This window comes from Neolamprologus brichardi, chromosome 3 (genome assembly GCF_056152115.1).
Source record: "Neolamprologus brichardi isolate AB-2024 chromosome 3, ASM5615211v1, whole genome shotgun sequence".
NCBI lineage: Eukaryota > Metazoa > Chordata > Actinopteri > Cichliformes > Cichlidae > Neolamprologus > Neolamprologus brichardi.
The window spans coordinates 7,661,246-7,683,417 of record NC_142106.1 but is presented as its reverse complement, the minus strand read 5'-3'; the positions used below and the strand labels follow the sequence as shown (position 1 = coordinate 7,683,417).

General features: G+C 40.3%; 1 protein-coding gene across 1 annotated transcript; it reads left to right on the top strand.

Moving 5' to 3' along the window:
• The first annotated feature begins 369 nt into the window (after positions 1-369).
• LOC148103334 (immunoglobulin superfamily member 10-like) lies at positions 370-21,697 on the top strand. The gene is made up of 11 exons (XM_087838090.1): positions 370-652; positions 1,653-1,988; positions 2,930-3,267; positions 6,289-6,616; positions 8,210-8,542; positions 10,552-10,887; positions 12,818-13,150; positions 14,177-14,509; positions 15,677-16,018; positions 20,043-20,375; positions 21,519-21,697. The coding sequence occupies exons 1-11, from the start codon at positions 583-585 to the stop codon at positions 21,695-21,697; spliced, it is 3,261 nt and encodes a 1,086-aa protein (XP_087694216.1). The 5' UTR covers positions 370-582.
• The last annotated feature ends 475 nt before the right edge of the window (positions 21,698-22,172 follow it).

The window sequence follows — 22,172 nt, the reverse complement described above, 5'->3', positions numbered from 1 at the left end:
TCAGGATACCGTTGTGGGGCTTTCAACATGTATTTTTTGGATAAAAATGTTGTATCTATTTGATGAATAAATAATTTTGTTAAAACGTGTGCCATGCTGTGTTCTCTCTTTGCTTGTGTCTTATTGATTTGTTAAATAATAATAATAATAATAATAATAATAATAATAATACAACCTCTAATAATAGGTTGGCCGTATGCTTTTTTTAACAATTTAACGACTCTCTTGTCTCTAATCATGTTGCACACTTTTTTCGCTTTCTCCCGCACAAAATCACCAAAACACAGCACAAAACCCGCCAATATTGAGTCACTTCCTTATAAACCACCTAACCAGTTACGAAGCAACAGTGACTCTGATCACGTGACTTTTCGTAAATAGAGCTCCGTACTTGTGAGACGAGTCGGACATTTCAGGATCGAGCGAGTAAAACTTTATTTAAATCTTAAATTTAATCTCGTGGAGTCCGATTTTAAAATCAGGTTGTTTAATTCACAGAAAATAGCAACAGACATGTAGACCAAGCTACGTGTCGGATCAGACAAACTAACAGTCAGATCAACGGAAGTACGGAATACGGAAATGTTTTTTGTAACTGCGTCGCTCTGCTCCACTTTGATGTTTGTCGGAGTTTTCGTGTTTGTCTCAGCAGGTGAGGTTTACCTGTTAGAAATCTCACAGTTTGGGGGCGAATTGGTAACAAGTAAACCACACTGACAGTCACATGTCTTCTCTAATAATTACTTTCATATTGATTCAGTTTGTCCGTCTGCAAAGGAGAAACGAGTCTGGGTGGATTCAATGTGGATTTATGTCTGTTGGCTGTAATCCAGCTGTGACAGAGACAGAAGTGTAATGTGTGTGTCAGTGTGATGTGTTGTAGTTTCAGGAGTCAGTATGCAGCTACAAAGCTTTTTGTTCAGTGTATACAAACAGCTGTAGCTACATAAAGGCAGCAGAGAGTCACAGTGTCTGAATTGTTGATGATTGACAGTGAATATTATAACAATTTAAAAATAACGGCAAGCTGTGACTGTAAAGTGTGTTTCAGCATATGAGGCTCTTTCACTTAGTTAGTAGTTATAAAATAAAACACTCTGAGCAAAAACTGATATATTTGTTGTCATAGGTGTAGATGTTTCCAGCTGTTCTGTAGCAAACATACAAATGTTTGGGCTCCAGCATACCTACACACCAGTACCTTTGGTAAACTTGGGGCTGTGGCTCAGAAGGTAGAGCAGGTTATCTTCTAAAAGTTAGTGGTTTTTCCTCCATGCCAAAGTATCTTTGGGCAAGATGCTAAAAACAAGACTTGCTCCTAATGTGTTAATGGGAGTGTGAATGTTGGATAGAAAGCACATAGACACAGAAAACAGTGATTGTATGTGTTTTTTATTGTGTTGGACATGGTGGATATTTTGGAATACGGTGACCAATTTGTAAATTGAAATTGTAAATTGGGATTTTTCAAATGATTGATTCCAGGGTGACAAACACAAACAAAGGGTTTGGTGATTTCTATCTACATTTGAAATATTTTATACTCCCAGTCAAATGTTAAAGAAAAAAACATTGTGTTTAAATGAAATCTTTCTGAGGATAATTGTACTTTGACCTTTAACCTCTATCCTCTGTGTTGTTTCCTCTTTCAGACCAGAGAAACATCACAACTGAGTCTGGACAGGACGTCACTCTGACATGTCGAGCTCCAAACAACAACATCGTAGTGTTAGAGTGGACGAGAGCTGAATACGGAGCTAATTATGTCTTTTTGTACCGAGATGGGCGTTTTGATCCAGCCAACCAGCATCCATCTTTTAAGAACCGGGTGGATCTGCAGGACAGACAGATGAAGGATGGAGACGTGTCTTTGATTCTGAAGAATGTGACGATTAATGACGCTGGAACATACAAGTGTGGTGTTTTCATGAGAGAAACACGCTTATGGCAGCTCAGCATCATCTACCTGACTGTTGTTGTTCCTCCAGGTGAGTGAGTAGAGTTGAGTGTGTGTGTGATCAGAGGTGAAGCTGCTTCCTGGTTGTTGATGTGTGTTTGTTGTATGGATGAGCTGGTGGATGTCAGAGGTAGACAGATGTTTCTCCAGCTGTTGTCTTTGTGGCTGGTAGTCTAGAGTTGTAGAGCAGCATTGTTTGGGTAAGGTTAGAGCAGAAACAAAGACATTTATGAATCCGTCTCTTCTTCTCTTGCTCTCTAACTCGTCTGTAAACATGTGTGGGGAAACTCAATGTTAAAGCCTACAGCTGGAGGGGGAGGGGAGGGGTGAAGCTGGTGGTTGTGAGTCTGTGAAAGTGAATCCTGCCGGTGCCATAGCTGTGAAAATGTACTTAGTGCAGACACAAAACATCCATCAGCTTCAAAGTGTGTCAGAAAAATGTCCACATGGTGACTGATGGATGAGAGAGGTCCCATTTTTGTTGTTGTGCACAAATCATTGAACAACACAAACACTTAGAGCTGCTTTCAGTGCTGCCTGTTTTGTTACTGCACACATTTCTGATGGTCCTACAGTCCAACGTAGCAAACATCTCCCTGAAGCCTCTTCTTAGAGACCAAAGGTTGGATCAGAGCGAGCAGCTGAAAGGACACATCTATGAATGCAGTCAGAGACTTTCTCACAACCTCACACTCATGAATAGAATTTAATAATCTAAAAACTGTGGTTTGTTGCTCTGTTCGATTTTGGTATTTGTTTCTTCCAGTGAGACTAAGTAGTTAAAAAAAGTGAGATAAAGAGAAATAAGTAGTTTTTGCTCAGGTTATATACTGATTATTTTATTACTGATTCAGAGAGGTGTCAGATAAATATCATTTTGGAAAAAAGTCCTCAATCTGATTGGTTGTTGTAGAAGTGAACAGTTGTACTTTGATCTTTAACCTCTCTGCTCTGTGTTGTTTCCTCTGTCAGACCAGAAAATTATCACAGCTGAGTCTGGACAGGACGTCACTCTGACATGTCGAGCTCCAAACAACAACATCTTAGTTGTAGAGTGGAGCCGAGCTGACCTGGGAGATGAAAATGTCCTGATTTATGACGATGGGAAGTTTGTTCCAGACGACCAGCATCCATCTTTTAAGAACCGGGTGGATCTGCAGGACAGACAGATGAAGGATGGAGACGTGTCTTTGATTCTGAAGGATGTGACGACTACTGATGATGGAACATACATGTGCCGTGTTTTTATAGGAGCACGGACATGGAAACTCGTCAGCATCATTAACCTGAATGTTCCTCCAGGTAAGTCTGTACAGTTTAGACACTGCTTCACCATTGTTTGACACAGTGACGTCACAAATATGAGCGCTTACTCTGCTGCCATTTTTAAAAATAAGATTGTGGCTGCAGTTTTTTGTCAGATGTCCTTTTTTAAATCAAAGCACAGAAAATTCCACCAGCAGGTAAATCTTCACTAAACCTTTATTTTTTACTTAACCTCCTGCACATGGATTCTGTTCTGTTCTTCACTCATCACCTACCTGACAGCTGACACCTCACACCTGTTTCTCACCTGCAGGTCAGACAGGAGGACAAGAGAAGGATGAAGACAGAGGGAAGGAGGCTGGATCTGTTGGGCTGATAGTCGGTCTGTCAGTTTCTGCTGTGCTTGTTGTTGTTATTGCCGTTCTTGGTTTTCTGATCTACAGAAAAAAGCATCAACCTTCAAAAGAGCATCCTGCTGATCAACACAGCAAACAGCCTCTTCAGACTTAAAAGCAATTTCAGATTTGGTGTTTAAAACTGCATGGACTTGTAACTATTTCATTCACCACAACAGCCCATTATCAAACAGAAACTGACAGTTCTGTACAGTAAAAGCTTTAAATGTTAGCCTGAGCCAACTTAAGGCTTTCTGATTAAAGGTTAAAAGCAAAGTTGTCACTAAGTAAATAGAATACTGTTTATAGTCTAAGGAGCTTCGTAAGAAAAGAGAAGTATCTGGACTTCTTTAGGTTTCTTTAAGACGTTTCACCTCTCATCCAAAAAGCTTCAGTTCTAACATGACAACATAACATGACAGGTGACATTTTGGGTTGTCTAGACCAGCGGTCCCCAACCACTGGCCTCGGACCGGTACCGGTCCGTGAGTTCAGGTGTTCAGGCTCAGGTGTGAAATGTGTGGTTTTCAGGACTTTTATTGGTTTTCAGCGTTATTTTGTTATCGTTTTTATCGTTAACTCGGTTTTCCTGAGTCTTTTCACGTGTGTTATGAATAAATCTTCTTTTTTTCGGTACCGGTACTACTTTTATTTTGTTGTATTTATCCGCAACACCATTTATTCCACAGCATGTCTTTATCCTGTCTTCCTTCTCTCACCCCAACCAATCACAGCAGATGGCCCCGCCCCTCCCTTAGCCTGGTTCTGCCGGAGGTTTCTTCCTGTTAAAAGGGAGTTTTTCCTTCCCACTGTCGCCAAAGTGCTGCTCATAGGGGGTCATATGATTGTTGGGTTTTTCCCTGTATCTATGAAGCGCCTTGAGGCGACTTTTGTTGTGATTTGGTGCTATATAAATAAAAATTATTTTATTTTAGAAGAATGTCTCAGCCTCTTTTCTTGCACTTAAGTTAGTCATTTCCCAGTTATCTAGCCCACTTCCAATATTGCCAGAGCTGCTGTCCAAGTTCTTCCTTTTACATTTACCCGAGTGTTCCTCTCCATGTTTATCATTGCAGTCTTTGCACTCTTTTGCCCACCCATCCTGCTGTCGTGTCAAAATGTGATTGTCCATCAAGTCATTTCTGATGGCTTTTTTGGTCGTTGTTTATTTTTCAATGTGTGATATATCTCTGCTAGTATTGGTAAATAGACTGTAGTCAATAGGAGATAGGAAGATGTTATAAATAAAAATAACATAATGTGAGTTGCTTTCAAAAAATCCCAGGGATGAACAACAAAAAAATAACAACTGTTTCAAAACCAACTTTATGGTTCTGTATGTAACTACATTATAATGAATCCCGTCCTTTTCAGGCTGAACTCTGATTTTATGTTTGTTGAAAAATATATTTTTAATGTCACTGCGCCTTTTAAGACATACAAATAAAGGAAATCTAAATGTCACTTTACCAGAAAAAACTGATTGGGGCTTTTCCTTTTTTGACATGAATGTCCGCTTTAGATTATCTATGAAAGACATGTGTGACAGATTATAGGCCAAGGACTCATTTACTTTTAATTTACATTTATTGTTTAAACACAACTACTTCCAACTGATACACAGTGGTTACTTCCTTGGCAGAACTTTCCAGAAATGAGACATCTGTCCAGACCTAAACAGGCAGTCAGTCAGTTCCAGTAATACCAGTCATATCATCAAATAACAACTCAAATGAACCCACCGCGAAGTTTACCATCATCCTCTGTCAAACTCAGAAATCACTTGCGGTTTCACCTGGTTAATTATTAAACACTTTATGATTCTACAGTCCAAAAGTCACTCTAACACAACGTCTTTAAGAGACTTTGTGTGTACATGAGTAGTTTGTTCTCACAGTCAGTGGCCTTTTGCTTTATTTAAACCATAAATTTAAGTTTTTAAACTCAGGTTCTCTGTTGTTTGCTGATGCAAGGCTATCTATAACAAACAGAGTTTGATCGTTGGAACTCAAGAACACGGACATGTCTGCTGTAACTGCGTCGATATTCTTAACTTTGCTGTTTGTCGGAGTCTTCGTGTTTGTCTCTGCAGGTGAGGTTTACCTGTTATAAATCTGTCTGTGTTTCTCTCTAAGATAAAGAGTAAGAACTACAGTAGAATTAATTTCATGTTAGTGCCAAGATCATGTCTGTAGGAATCATGTATGAATTTAAGATGTAGATTTTATGCTGTTGTTAACTCTTTGGTTTCTGATTGTTACGTTTAAAATGAATCTGAGCATTAGGGACAGGTAACCAGCCTGTCTCATGGCTAATACGGCGAAAACAATGACTGTACACAGTAACACCCGCAGCCACTACAGTATCACCATTTTCATCAGAAAGAAACCAGCACAGTTGCAAAGAAAACATGTACACTCTGCACAGAAAGGCCCAAGCTCACTGCTCAGTTAGAACCAGGAACCTTTTTGTTGTCAGGTAACAGTGCTGACCACCTCAATGAAGCCCTAATACTGTTAGTTTGTGTAAATTTTTGTTTTATAAATATTTTCTTTTGTAATGTGTGATTTTTTTTAATGTTTTTTTTTTTTATTTAAAAGCTAATCAATTTTTAAAAGTGAACAGTACTTGACCTTTAACCTCTCTGTGCTGTTTCTTCTTTCAGACCAGAAAACCGTCACAGTTGCATCTGGACAGGACGTTATTCTGCCATGTCGAGTTCCAAATAAAAATACAAACAAATTTGTACAGCGGAGCAGAGCTGACCTGGAGCCGGAATATTTCCTTGTTTATCGGGATGGGCAGTTTCCAGATAACCAGCATCCATCTTTTAAGAACCGGGTGGATCTGCAGGACAGACAGATGAAGGATGGAGACGTGTCTTTGATTTTGAAGCATGTGAGCAGCGCTGATACTGGATCATATGTGTGTCGTGCTTTCATGGAAGAAACGCGTTCATGGAAACCAATCAGCATCATCAACCTGAATGTTCCTCCAGGTGAGTGAGCTCAGACACTGCTTGATTTTCTTTCTCTCTCCATTATAATGTTACTACCATAAAAACAGAGACTGCTCATTTTTTAAGAAGGCAAACACAGGAATTCAGCTGAGGATGAAATAATTATTTCCCAGACTGTAGCTGTAGATGGAGCAGGTGATCCTGAACTATGCCTTAGTTGTGATGTAATAGACTTGGGCTGCTTGGTCCCTTTATTATTAGCAGTTATTAAAATAGATCTCTCCTATAGTTTGCCTTTTGTACTGTTTCTCTGTACTCTCTTTTTTTCTCACACCAACAACCAGTCCCAGCAGATGACTGTCCCTATTGTAATTAAAGTGACTTCCTGTATTCCTGATAACCTAACCCTTTCCCACTGCGCAAACAATGTAAATATGTATATATGACAGCTGAAAATATTTGTCATACTTTAAGTTGCACATCTGGTTCTTATGCAAGCCTCACTCCCCACATCATCGAGCCATTACTGCACTTCTTTTGGCTTTTTTGAAAATGTATTAATTGATTGATTAGTTTACAACATATATGGACTAGAGCTGGGTGAATATGTCAGTCTTCTTCATGTTCTCCTTTTTTTAAAATGTTTTTTGAATTTGTGTTGAGGATACTTGTAGGAATGTTTTCATTTTATTTTGGATAAATATCAAATTTACTTATTTGGAACTGAATTTATTTTCCATTTTGAGTGTGTTCTTCTGTAACACTTGAAGATTTAGACAGTTTAGTTTATTTTATACATCAGTATTGGTATACTGTTAGGATGCCTGGGTCGTTGACCCAGGGTTTTGAGTTTATTACATTATTTATCATTTCTAGTCTTTGGTTTCTTTGTTAGAGTTCTGTCTTATGGTTTATGTCTCTGTGTTCTCTAGTTGCTGTCTCCCCTTGTCAAGTCCATGTCTCTGTGTTATGTTTCCTGTTTTACTTTGAAAGTCTGTGTCTCATATAAATGCATCTGGTTTTGTTTCCTTTGTCCACAGATTGCTCCCTCTGTGTATTTAAGTCCTGTGTTTCTCTGTGTCTGTGTCGTGATCTAACCTTATCTACCTCTGTGGTCTGTCTGCATAAGTTTACCTTGGCGTCTCAGTTTTCTTACTTTTTGTAGTTCAGCATTAAAGTTGTATTGAAGTTCACCTTTTGTCTCCGACTGTCTGCACCTTAGGTCCTTTTCCTGCCTGCACACAGCCTTCACATAACTTATACAGCTACAAAGCTTTTTGTTCAGTGTATACATTCAGCTGTAGCTCCATAAAGGCAGCAGAGACTCACAGTGTCTTATAATGAGAGGCTGCTTTCTCTCACACATTCTGTTCACTTATTATCAGCACATGTTGTTGTTCTGTGGAAGCTAACATCTTGTAGTTTCTGACACTTTGCATGTTTAGCATGAGGCTAAAATCCCCCCTCAGTGGGTCACTGGTGACCTGCTGGATGTTCAGAGGTTCAGGAAATCCAACATGACTAAAAACTCAAATGTCAAAGGAAATAAACAAAATATTTAAAGTCAATCATTCTGATCATAATTGTACTTTGACCTTTAACCTCTCTGCTCTGTGTTGGTTCCCCTTTCAGAGATGAAAACCATCACAGCTGTGCCTGGACAGGACGTCACGCTGACATGTCACACTCCAAATAACAACAACATCAAATATGTACATTGGAGCAGAGCTGACCTGGAGCCAGAATATCTTCTTGTTTACAGGAATGGGCAGTTTTTTCCAGCCAACCAGCATCCATCTTTTAAGAACCGGGTGGATCTGCAGGACAGACAGATGAAGGATGGAGACGTGTCTTTGATTCTGAAAAATGTGAATACTGCTGATGATGGAACCTACCAATGCCGTGTCTTCATGGAAGAAACACGCTCATGGAAGCTCAGCATCATCAACTTGAGTGTTCCTTCAGGTGAGTGAGTGGAGTTTAGACACTACTTTCTGATCTGTGATTTATTTATTTTCTTGTATTTTTTTAATGGTTGACCTGGTAATCAGAGGTAGACAGATGTTTATCCAGCTATCCCGTTTTTATTCGGTCTGTGAAAGTGAATCCTGCCGGTGCCATAGCTGTGAAAACGTACTTAGTGCAGACACAAAACGTCCATCAGCTTCAAAGTGTGTCAGAACAATGTCCACATGGTGACTGATGGATGAGAGAGGTCCCATTTTTGTTGTTGTGCACAAATCATTGAACAACACAAACACTTAGAGCTGCTTTCAGTGCTGCCTGTTTTGTTACTGCACACATTTCTGATGGTCCTACAGTAGAACGTAGCAAACATCTCCCTAAAGCTTCTTTCTGAACATTGGGAAGCGGTGGTGCTGCAGTAACCTCTGTTGCACTCCCTTTTATATACAAAAAAGATAGCTTTAGATGTTTAAAATGTTTTAAACACTACTTCCATACTTTCTGTAAAAATGTGTGATAAACAAGTAAAAATACCATAATGAGATGCTTCATACCCCTGGGAATTCTGAGAATTGTCCTCATACTGGCCTCCTTATCATCCTCCAACTTCTGATTAAAATCACCTTCATGGTTCACCACGGTATGCAAGGAACTCGCACATCTGTCTCTGATGAATGTCCTCACAGACATTTAAAAAGTTTGAACACCAGTGGGGGGAACCTTCTGAGCGCCAAGTGATATTTTGGTGTACTATAACCTGGTTTAACATGATGACTGATGAGTAATTTCACACTCTTGCAAAAGGGCACTTGACCATGCTTTTGGGCCAAGAAAAAGATTATCTATACCTGGACAGGTTCTGGTCAGCTGTGCACGAATAGGTTTATTGTGTTTTTACTACTGTGTCCTATGAAATCTTGCATTCACAAGTCTGTCATACTTCTTAATAGTTTCATACGAAGTGTAAGTGTGTGTGTGTGTGTGTGTGTGTGTGTGTGTGTGTGTGTGTGTGTGTACCCTTGGTATATTGTTCTCAGTTGTGCTGACAACTTCACTTCACTTTAGGCTGCTTATTCCAGTCTGCTGTGTTCAGTACAGTGTAGTATTTCTAAGACTGAAACACAAATTTTAAATGGCCATGTACACTTTTGTGGCTCAAGAGTTGGGAGTTCGCCTTGTAATCGGAAGGTTGCCAGTTCGAGTCCCGGCTTGGACAGTCTCGGTCGTTGTGTCCTTGGGCAAGACACTTCACTCGTTGCCTACTGGTGGTGGTCAGAGGGCCCGGTGGCGCCAGTGTCCGGCAGCCTCGCCTCTGTCAGTGCGCCCCAGGGTGGCTGTGGCTACAATGTAGCTTGCCATCACCAGTGTGTGAATGGGTGAATGACTGGTTGTGTAAAGTTCTTTGGGGTCCTTAGGGACTAGTAAAGTGCTATACAAATACAGGCCATTTAACATTTAAATCCCTCGGTTTTAATTTGATTTTACAAACTTATAAATTTTACAAACTGAGTATTACAAAGTTAAAATACATGATTGCACAGGAGTGGTTTGTGCCATGGCTCAATAAAATGGTCCATTTTTAAGGGGCTTTTAGTATTAACCATGGCACTATTTTCTGAAATAATTCTGTTATTGCATGCAAATAGATATAAGTCATGCTTTTTAAAAGGAAACTATTATGTTTAAAAATGTTAAGTTTTAAACCTAATGTTTAAATAAGTTTCCCTTACTCTGTTATAGAAGCACTTGGAAAATGTTTTACAAAACTTTTACATTTCAGAACAGTGCAAAAAAAAAAAATTGCATCTGTAAAGTCAATAGAATTCATTCCATTCATGTTTTGGGAGATAACACAAATGTTAGGCTGTAAATGAAATTCAAAATGATGAAAAAAAACAAAACCCTAAAATTTCAAAGAATATAAACAATATATTTAAAGATAATAGTTGTAGTGATAATTGAACTTGGATCCCTGTAACCTGTCTGCTTTGTGTTATTTCCTCTTTCAGATGAGCAACACTTCATCACAGCTAAATCTGGACAGATCGTCATTCTGCCATGTCTAACTCCAAAGAAAAACATCAAATTTGTTCACTGGAGCAGAGCTGACCTGGAGCCAGAATATCTTGTTTTGTACAAGGATGGGAAGTTTCTTCCAGATAACCAGCATCCATCTTTTAAGAACCGGGTGGATCTGCAGGAGAGACAGATTAAAGATGGAGACGTGTCTTTAATTCTGAACAATGTGAACACTGCTGACAAGGGAACATACCAGTGTCGTGTTTTCACAGAAGGAGCACGGACATGGAAAACCATCAGCATCATTAACCTGAGTGTTCCTCCAGGTGAGTCAGCACAGTTCAAACACTGCTTCACTGCTGTCTGATGACAGCATCGCAAATATAACAGACTGAAAAACTGCAGTACTTGTATAGATTTTCCTGAATCTTGATTTTAATGTATACCCTCCATACAAAATTAGTTATAAAGGTTGAAATAAACACTGAGACCAGTAATAAATGAACTAAAACTAAACAACTAACTAATACTAAACTGAAATAAGAAAACTTTAAATTAAATTTTAAAAAAAAGAGATTAGAAAATGCACCGCTCTGGAAATGGCCACGTATCATGGTGGAGTGATTTGTGTGTCCCCGTGATCCCAGGGGCTTTGTTTTTTAAGGGTTTTGTTGCCCCCTGAGAGCATCTCCCCATGCAATTTGAAAAAAGTGTTTCAGTGTGCCCCTATGGAAAGAATAAAATCAAGGGACCTGTGTATCCTTCATAGGGTCATAGGGTTACTGGTGCTACACCCGGGAGCTACACCTGCTTGGATCCAGTCTCCTAGAGAGTGACTGGACTCTATTCAAGTTGAGAGCGGTCCTCATTGAGAAGCAGAGGCAGCAACAGCAGTGGATATTATCGTGTCAGTAGTATGTTGGAGTTCTCACCAGTGGACAAGAGAGTTGCTTCCCTGTGCCTTTAGGTCGGCAAACTGATCCTAACTATTGTTTATGCTTAAAAATTAAGAACACCCAGGCTTCCTAGGGTCACTTAGTGGGGTACTTTAGGGTGTTCTGTCTGGTAACTCTGTCGTCCTACTGGAAGACTTCAGTGCTCATGTAGGGCTTCCCTGATCTGAACCTGAGTGGTGTTTTGTTATTGGACTCCTGAGCACAGTTTGTCCATAGCAAACACCAAGTTCAAACCAAAGGATGTCCACCCACGTGCACATTGCACCAGGGCATCCTAGGTCGCAAGTCAATAATTGATTTTGTAATCGTATCATTGCATCTGCATCCATATGTCCTGGACAATTGGGTTAAGAGAGGACCCGAGCTGTCAACTGATCACCACCTGGTTGTGAGATGGATCTTGGTGTGGGAGCATGCTGGACAGACCTGATACATCTAACATCTAAGTATAGCGAGGGTCTAGTCCGGGAGATCAACTCTCACCACCAGCAGGACTTTGACAGTGTTCTGAGGAAGGCGTGGGTCTGAGTGCAAATGGACTCATTTCTGCACTTCTATTGCTCAGGCTGCTGCAAGGAGCTGCGGCCAAAAGGTGGTTAGTACCTGTTGTGGTGGTAATCCATGAACCAGATGGTTGATACTGGAGGTGAAGAGAGCTATCAAGCTGAAGGAGGAATCCTATTAGTCTTGGTTAGTTTGTGGGACTTCAAAGACAGACGATAAGGTACTGACAGGCCAAGCAGAACATGGCTTGGGTAGTAACTAATGCAAAAACTCATTTGTAGGATGAGTTCAGTGGGTGTATGGAACAAGATTTTTAGAGTGCCTCGAAGCAATTCTGGCCAATCGTCAGGTGAAATTGTGCTCCACTGACACGATATACAGTGGAGGTGGGGTGCTGCTGAATAGAACAAGCAGAAAGGTTAGTGAGAGATGAAAAGACAGATTGGGACGGCGTATGCAGTTATAAGAACTGACCATAAAAGCGAAGCTCTCAATTTACTGGCCAATCTATGATCCCTACCTTCACCTAAGGTATGAACTCTGGGTAGTGACCAAAAGAGCAAGATTGCGGTACAAGCAGCATGAACGAGATTTCTCCAAAAGGTGATTGGCCTCTCCCTTAGAAGTAGGGTGAAGAGTTCAGTCTTTCAAAAGGGGCTCAGAGTAGAGTCACTACTGTGCTTCAAAATGAACCAGTAGAGGTACTTCGGGTATTTGGTTAGGTAAAGATGAAAATTCTAGTTATAATTGTACTTTGTCCTTTAATGTCTCTGCTATGTGTTATTTCCACTTTCAGACCAGAAAGTCATTGCAACTAAGTCTGGCCAGAATGTCATTCTGCCATGTCAAAACCCAACCAACAAGATCAAAGCTGTACGTTGGAGCAGAGTTGACCTGGAGCCAGAATATCTAATTTTTTACCGTGTTGAGCAGTTTCTTCCAAATAACCAGAATGAGCCTTCTAAGTATCTGGTGGCTCTTCATGAAAGGCAGATTAAAGATGGAGATGTGTCTTTGATTCTGAACAATGTGAACACTGCTGATAATGGAACATACGTGTGTCGTGTCTTCACGGAAGAAACACGCTCATGGAAATCCATCAGCATTATCGACCTGAATGTTCCTCCAGGTGAGTTACAGGAGTGCAGACACTGCTTTCATGTTATTTATGGATGACCTGGTGGTTGTCAGAGGTAGACAAACGTTTCTCCAGCTGTTGTCTTTGTGGCTGGTAGTCTAGAGTTATAGAGCAGCATTGTTTGGGTAAGGTTAGAGCAGAAACAAAGACATTTATGAGTCAGTCTCTTTTTCTCTTGCTCTGTAACATGTGTGGGGAATCTCAATGTTAAAGCCTACAGCTGGAGGGGGAGGGGAGGGGTGAAGCTGGTGGTTGTTGTGAGTCTGTGAAAGTGAATCCTAATTAACAAGCAGATGATGGAGCCACGTGATGGATTTACCATCGTTGTTTGCTAATGAAGTGAAAACAGTCACTTGCCTGTCCTGAGTGTAGTTATTTTGAATATAAGATAAAGCGAGAACTATAAGAAGATTATAATTATTTTCTCATTTTATAGCTAAAAATAAAAAAATAGTCCATTAGGCCTGTATGAATTTTGGCAGATGACACCACCCACACAGTCAAGCACAGAGGTGGAACTATAATCCTTTGTGGATGCTTTTCTTCTAAGGATACAGGAAGAAAGGGTATACAAAAGGGATTTGATTCATATATTAATAGTTTAATCACTAACATAACATTAGCAATAGTGATATGTTATTAAAAAATAACGATATTGCCCAGCTCTACAGTGATCCAGAAATGGCAAAGACAAAGAAGTGTAATGTGTGTGTCAGTGTGATGTGTTGTAGTTTCAGGAGTCAGTATGCAGCTACAAAGCTTTTTGTTCAGTGTATACAAACAGCTGTAGCTCCATAAAGGCAGCAGAGACTCACAGTGTCTTATAATGAGAGGCTGCTTTCTCTCACACATTATGTTCACTTATTATCAGCACATATTCTGCTGAAGCTAACATCTTGCAGTTTCTGAAACTTTGGATGTTTAATGCAAAGTAAACAATTCTAGTCATAATTGTACTTTGATTCCTTTGACCTGTCTTGTTGACCTTGACCTGCTCAGTCTTGTTTCATCTTTCAGATCAGAAAAACATCACAGCTGAGTCTAGAAAGAGTGTTATTCTGCCATGTGGAGCTCCAAACAACAAAAAGATCAAATTCATACATTGGAGCAGAGCTGACCTGGAGCCGGAATATCTACTTGTTTACCGTAATGGGCAGTATCTTCTAGATAACCAACATCCGTCTTTTAAGAACCGGGTGGATCTGCAAGACATACAGATGAAGGATAGAGATGTGTCTTTGATTCTGAAAAACGTGAATACTGCTGATGATGGAACCTACCAATGCCGTGTCTTCGTGGAAGAAACACGCTCATGGAAGCTCAGCATCATCAACCTGAATATTTCTCTAAGTGAGTTATTGTCTCTAAATCATCTGTAAACATGTGTGGGTGATAGTATTTCTATACCAGCCACTTCTTCTGTCTGTTGGTGGACTACCATACAGTCCTTCCATGATTGTTCCTCTTCTTTCTCGGGTTTCTGCTGCCTGAGGTATTCACTAAGCATGTGATCAGTTGTGGCCATCTTTCTGGGGTACTCATGGACCTCAGCATACAGTCTGGGGGGTTGGATTTGAGTTGAAACCCTCCATCTATGGCAATCAGCTTTTTTGTCTTGATATCAGTGGCTTTTATCTCCTCCTTTGGCCAGCCAATTATCCCAGTAGAGTAACAGACAACAGGCAGGGGATAGGTGTTAATTGGCTGGATCTTGTTCTTTCCATTCACCTGACTCCTGCGGGTATTTATTGGTTGCGGCCTCTTTATGGTTATCGTTTGCCTGTGGGATTTCAAGATACCTGTAGCTGTCCTCACTATCTGCAATGTTGCCTTCTAGTCGTGCCATCCCGTGTGTTCTGGCTACCTTCCCTCTCTTTTTTGCCATCCGACGTCACTTCTGCAGTCTTAATGACTGAATGACATTTTGATTTCTTTACTGTAGATCATATTGGTGTGGATCAGTGAATCAGTGTCTAGTTGGCTGATGGTATCCATAGTCAGTATTCATAGCAACTGTTGTTAATGATCTGGCTGAGGAGGTTCATGCCTTTGCAAACAGCAGCGGGAACAGAGCATATCCTTGGTAAACAGGTTAACAGACCCTCGGTAACAGTAAGACAAAATTTAATCAATACAAGAAAAGACTAAATAAACAATGCTGAATATACAAATGTGATTAGTAGAGCTGCTGTTTTCGTTATATGAATCCTGTAACTCTACACCAGGAAAACCATCAAATATGATGCGGGTCTGATTTTAGAGATTTGAAGCTGTCCAAAAAATTATGATACACTTTATTTTAAGTTTGGTGTGGAATTACATTAGTGTGAGCACCCCACCCACTAGTTGTTTCTTATTACAGAAACATTGTTTTTAAAGTATAGTATACAGTAGGTATGAGTAGGTATGATGTGTGTAATATACCATGAATTTGGAAATAAAGCTCAGTGGACTTTCTTCATTAGAAGTGAACAGTAGTATTTTGGCCTCTCTGCTCTGTGTTGTTTCCTCTTTCAGATGAGAAAAACGTCACAGCTGAGTCTGGACAGAACATCACTCTGACATGTCGAGCTCCAAATAACAACATTGATGTTTTGGAGTGGAGCAGAGCTGACCTGGACACAGAATATGTCCTTTTGTATCGCGATGAGCAGTTTGATCCAGACAACCAGCATCCATCTTTTAAGAACCGGGTGGATCTGCAGGACAGACAGATGAAGGATGGAGACGTGTCTTTGATTCTGAAGGATGTGACGATTAATGATGCTGGAGCATATGACTGTCATGTCTTCATGAGAGGAACAAACCACAAGAACAGTAAACCCATCAGCAGCATCTACCTCAAGGTTGTCCCTCCAGGTGAGTGAGTAGTGTTTTTTTCTAAAGATGTTCTTTGTAGAAAGCAGCTGGTCTGAGTGATGTGATCAGAGTGTAGTAGATAATGTCTGACAGCAGTTTAAATAGGGCAGCCGATACATGTAGTTGCACAGAAGGCTTTTCAAACTTGTGATATAAACTATCAGCCAATATCAGATACTATATCAGATGGCATGTACTGGACATGGAAATTACACAAATTTATCAATGATTTTGATAGACAAGGAATGGCTTGGCATAGGAAGACCTTGGATGGCAGGTGGTTGTTTTCCTGACTTGTTGCATGCACGGACAAGGCAAGCCAGCACATAGTCCTAGATGTCCTTCTCTATAGTCGGTGACCAAAATCAGCACATTGGGAGAGAGATGTCCAGTCTTTTTCAAGGTGTTGGAGCTTGTGTTGTGTTGGACCAAAAGTGCAGCACTCTGAAATGAAGGGTGAACTAAAATTCAGCTTTATTTCTGAGCAGTGACAAAGTACAAAGTCAGAAGCAAGTAATCTGAAATAATAGCTCTTCTTAGAAACCATATAACAAAGAGGGACACAGTGAAGAGAGAGAATGTGACAAAAGGGAGAGAAAAATATATATATACACAAACACAGACACAGAATCACGTGTGAACAGGAAAAAGGCAGGAGAAATTCGTATATAATGCTTTTTTACTCTTCCAGGCTACTCAAAGTGCTTTATAAAACATTTTCACTCATCCACACCCTATCAGCCAAGCATTTTTTCTATGCTTAAGTGCTTTCTATCTAACATGTACACTCCAATGGATGTAATAATGGAACAGTTTGGGGTTAGTATCTTGCTTGAACCACCAACCTTCCAATCAGTAAATGACCAGGAGAAATGCTAATTATAAACTAATTATAAAGTGATGAAAGTAGAACTAAATTCAAAGCACACAAGATAATCGGTCACCAAAATAAAACAGGAAGATACAGAGGACCGGAAACAAATGCAGACTTGACACAAAGACAAGAAGGTTAAAAAAAACATGAAGACAAGACTGACTTCACAAGAAGGCATTAAGATGGGGTGGCTTGTCTTAGAACATAGGTCATTTACTGATTGGAAGGTTGGTGGTTCAAGCAAGATACTAACCCCAAACTGTTCCATTATTACATCCATTGGAGTGTACATGTTAGATAGAAAGCACTTAAGCATAGAAAAAATGCTTGGCTGATAGGGTGTGGATGAGTGAAAATGTTTTATAAAGCACTTTGAGTAGCCTGGAAGAGTAAAAAAGCATTATATACGAATCAGTACATTTACCATAACAGAAACAAGATAGAATACAAAAAAAAATAGCCTAAAACAATTAGACTGTTTTAATAAAACAAAAAAGAACTAAGCATATAAAGACTAAACACAGAGAAAACCAACCAGGACATCTGCAGCAAGGACTAAACACAGAAGGATTACAGCTATAATGAGAACCAAAGTCTCCAACTACTCTCAGATGGAGAGACTTGTGTCTCTCCATCTGAGAGACTACCTATCCATACAGCCCCTGGATGGAAAGGGGCTGTGTGGATAGGTAAAAGTACTATGGCATTTACTTGGAGTCCCAAAGAGACTGTTAAAATGATTGCCAGAGTGAGGGTGCAGGCTTTGTGTCTGGATAGGTAAGGTTTGCTCTGGCTATGTGTGTATGGCCATGTCCACACTAATATGTTTTCATTTGAAAACAGATCCTTTTCTCTCATTTTGGCCCTCCGTCCACACTGAGGCAGCATTTTCGGTCAAGAGAAACGGAGCGTTTTGAAAACGCTCTCCAGAGCAGAAACATTTTAAAACACTGTTTTCGCGTTGCAGTGTGGACAGCAAACCCGGAGCCTTTTCGAAAACGATTACACATCTTAGTCATGTGATGCAGTCATCTGACCAATTAAACCAAGATAGCGCAGAACATTACAAAACAGTTGTTTTGTTTGCTCTCAATTTTGACAGCCCTATTAATGGTTAATATCAGTTTGTACGTGCTCCAGATAGCATTCGTTCAAGTTCTTTAACTCCCACTCACTTTTGCAATTTTGTACTTTTGTGTTACTCCCTGGAACAACTCCACCTCATTGTTAGTTCATTTAAAAAACTCTGTGCTTTTCCTCAACATTTTGCTGCCACGTTTCAAAGAGTTGGAAAGTAAATAAACGGCAGACAGAAATGAGGCAGGTGGAATCTTCTTGCATTTCACATTTGGCTGTTTCAATGTGGATGAAATGCATTAAAATGATAGTGTGGACGTGGAGTGTTTTCAGACACATACCCCGTTTTCAAATTTATCCAGGCTAGTGTAGACATAGCCTGCGTGTTTGTGTGTGTATATCTATCTATCTATCTATGTATATACAGTGGATTAATTAAATTAATTCATTCCTGAGGGTCTTTCGTAAGTCGAAGCACCCATTGCGTGTTTTGGGTGAAGCAATGCTGAACGATAGGCTATAGGCTAATTGCTAACTAGAACAACAGTACGTCGTTCAAGTGGAACAGCGAAGCGCAAGTACGGAAGCCAAGGGATTGTCACATGATTTGGAAGGCATTGTGGGCATTGTAGGCTCAGCCAATCAGAGCCACCAGATTTCGTTACTCGGGCATTTTGCCATAACACGGGCAGAAATATTGCAATTCAGTGCCTTCGTAACTTGAATTTTGACAAAGTTGGCCTTTATGGAAGAGTGGCAAGAAGAAAGCCATTGTTCAAAGAAAACCATAAGAAGTCCCGTTTGCAGTTTGCCACAAGCCATGTGGGGGACACAGCAAACATGTGGAAGAAGGTGATCTGGTCAGATGAGACCAACATGGAACTTTTTGGCCAAAATGCAAAACGCTATGTGTGGCGGAAAACTAACACTGCACATCACTCTGAACACACCATCCCCACTGTCAAATATGGTGGTGGCAGCATCATACTCTGGGGGTGCTTCTCTTCAGCAGGGACAGGGAAGCTGGTCAGAGTTGATGGGAAGATGGATGGAGCCAAATGCAGGGCAATCTTGGAAGAAAACCTCCTGGAGTCTGCAAAAGACTTCAGACTGGGGCAGAGGTTCACCTTCCAGCAGGACAACGACCCTAAACATAAAGCCAGGGCAACACTGGAATGGTTTAAAACAAAACATATCCATGTGTTAGAATGGCCCAGTCAAAGTCCTGATCCAAATCCAATCGAGAATCTGTGGCAAGATCTGAACACTGCTGTTCACAAACGCTGTCCATCTAATCTGACTGAGGCAAGGATTTCAGTCTCTAGATGTGTAAAGCTGGTAGAGACAGACCCTAAAAGACTGACAGCTGTAAATCCAGCAAAAGGTGGTTCTACAAAGTATTGACTCAGGGGGCTGAATAATTACACACACCCCACTTTTCAGTTATTTATTTGTAAAAAATGTTTGGAATCATGTTTGATTTTCATTCCACTTCTCACGTGTACACCACTTTGTGTTGGTCTTTCACGTGGAATTCCAATAAAATTGATTCATGTTTGTGGCTGTAATGTGACAAAATGTGGAAAAGTTCAAGGGGGCCGAATACTTTTGCAAGCCACTGTATATATACACACACACACATATCCGCGACCTCCTCTATCGGTCAGTAATACTACTGTGCAGGGGTCTGTCCTTCCATGATGGTTCCAACTCTTTCTTGGGTTTCTGCTGCCTGAGGTATTCGCTGAGCACACTTTCGGTTTGGGTCATCTTCTTGATGTACTGATGCTCACTAGTCACCAGCCTCCTTGCTTCCATTTAGCATACAGTCTCAGAGTGCTGGAATTCAGGTGAAACCCTCCATGCATGGTCCAGAGCTTCCTTGTCCTACTGTCAGTCGCTTCTATCTCCTTCTTTGGCCAGCAGGGTACCTGATCATGGGCAGGGCGTAGGTGTTGATAGGCCAGATCTCGTTCTTAATATCTGTCTATGTTTAACATGAGGCTAAAATTCCCTCTCAGTGGGTCACTGGTGACCTTTAACCTCTCTTCTCTGTGTTGCTTCCTCTTTCAGACCAGAAAACCATCACAGCTGAGTCTGGACAGGACGTCACTCTGACATGTCGAGCTCCAAATAAAAATATCAAATTTGTACATTGGAGGAGAGCTGACCTGGAGTCAGAATATGTCCTTGTGTACAGAGATGAGCAAGTTTTTACAGATCACCAGCATCCATCTTTTAAGAACCGGGTTGATCTGAAGGACAGACAGATGAAGGATGGAGACGTGTCTTTGATTCTAAAACTTGTGACAAGTGTTGATGATGGAACATACAAGTGTCGAGTGTTCATGGAAGAAACTCGCTCATGGAAACACAGCATCATCCACCTTCGTGTTCTTCCTCCAGGTGAGTGAGTAGAGTTGAGTGTGTGTGTGATCAGAGGTGAAGCTGCTTCCTGGTTGTTGATGTTTGTTTCTAAAGATGTTGTTGATGAGACTTTGTAGAAAGCAGCTGGTCTGAGTGATGTGATCAGAGTGCAGTAGATTCATGTTTAACCTATAATTTAAAAATAAGATACAAATGATCTGACCAAAACGGTTTACGCCATAAAGCTGCCATTTTGGAAAAAAAGACAAAATAGGCACCAAACCAGTAAAAAATGTATATTTTTGGATGAAAACAGTACTTGTGTTATTTTATTTTCATTTAATTTGTTTTTTGCTTTGTGAAACTCCATCTTCGGTCTTTTTCCCTTCTGGTTAAGTCAAATAAGTAAAATTCAGAAATACATAATCCCTCAAACTAATGGAATTTTAAGTTATCATTTTTGGTACTTTGAAAAAACAAATGTGATTCTTAATAATTAGCATGGTTGCGTAGTATTTAGCATTTGCCTCACAGCAAGAAGGTCCTGGGTTCAATTCCACCATCAGGCTGGGCTCTTTCTGTGTGCAGTTTGCGTGTCCTCCCCATGTTTGTGTGGGTTCTCTCCTCGCTTCCTCCCACAGTCCAAAGACATTTAGTTAGTGGGGTTAGGTTAACTGGTCGTTCTAAATTGCCTGTGAGTGTCAGGGTGTACCCTTCCTCTCACCCTGCAGTAGCTGAACAAGGCTTCAGCCGTCCTTTGACCCTGTATAACCTGGCTAGGTTTTCTTTTATTGAAGCAATTTTTAACAGTTTTGTTCAGATCATATGCATGTTTTTTTAAAGAAGCTCAGAGCTCAGAAATCCCCATATTAATAATAATAATAATAATGGATTGGATTTATATAGCGCTTTTCAAGGCACCCAAAGCACTTTACAATTCCACTATTCATTCACTCTTGCATTCACACACTGGTGAAGGCAGTTACAGTTGTAGCCACAGCTGCCCTGGGGCAGACTGACTGACTATGTAAGAGTTTACACAATATTCACGTTTTGACCAACTTACATTTTACCTAATCATTAGATCAGACATAAGCATTCGAAGAGGAAATGGATTCTGTTCTTTTCTTCACTCATCACCTACCTGACAGCTGACACCTCACACCTGTTTCTCACCTGCAGGTCAAACAGGAGGAGACACAGGGGATGGATCTGTTGGACTGATTGTCGGTCTGTCAGTTCCTGCTGTGCTTCTTCTTGCTGCTGTTGTTGGATTTTTGATCTACAAAAAATATAAACAGTCTCCAGGTTCAAATGAGCGTCGTGCTGATCAACAGAGTGCACAACCTCTTCGGAATTAAGATCATCTTATCCTGAACATCCAGAGTCTGATGTTATTTCTCTGGTGACCATCATGTTCAGACTCAGGCCAACTGTGTGTGTCTGTGCTGTCTGTCAGTGATTCTGAACTACAACTTATTCATCTTCAGGCTGTTCATTAGATAAAACTGTGTTACAAACATGAATGAATTTATGTGCTATAATCTCAGAATCAACTATAGTTTTTTCGTATTTTAGCTTCAGGATCAGCACTTTACAGTTTAATTACAGACACTGACAGACACTTACTGAAGTGTGTGATGGTGTATAGATAAGGTCTGGTGGATTATAGATGATCAATAACTAATCTGAAAGTTTTAAGGAATTGATCAGCTACAACAGAACTGTTACCTGAATTGTGGGTGTTTAAACCTGTATGGAAAAGAAATAGAAAAAAAACCTTATAAAATAAGATAGGGCCTACTTCATATAGTGAATCATATAAGCCTTATATGA

Coding starts and splice junctions, on each gene's coding strand:
- LOC148103334 (XM_087838090.1), top strand. CDS start 583: ATGTTTTTTGTAACTGCGTCGCTCTGCTCCACTTTGATGTTTGTCGGA. Junction 653..1,652: donor TTTCGTGTTTGTCTCAGCAG/GTGAGGTTTACC, acceptor TTCCTCTTTCAG/ACCAGAGAAACATCACAACT. Junction 6,617..8,209: donor CAACCTGAATGTTCCTCCAG/GTGAGTGAGCTC, acceptor TTCCCCTTTCAG/AGATGAAAACCATCACAGCT.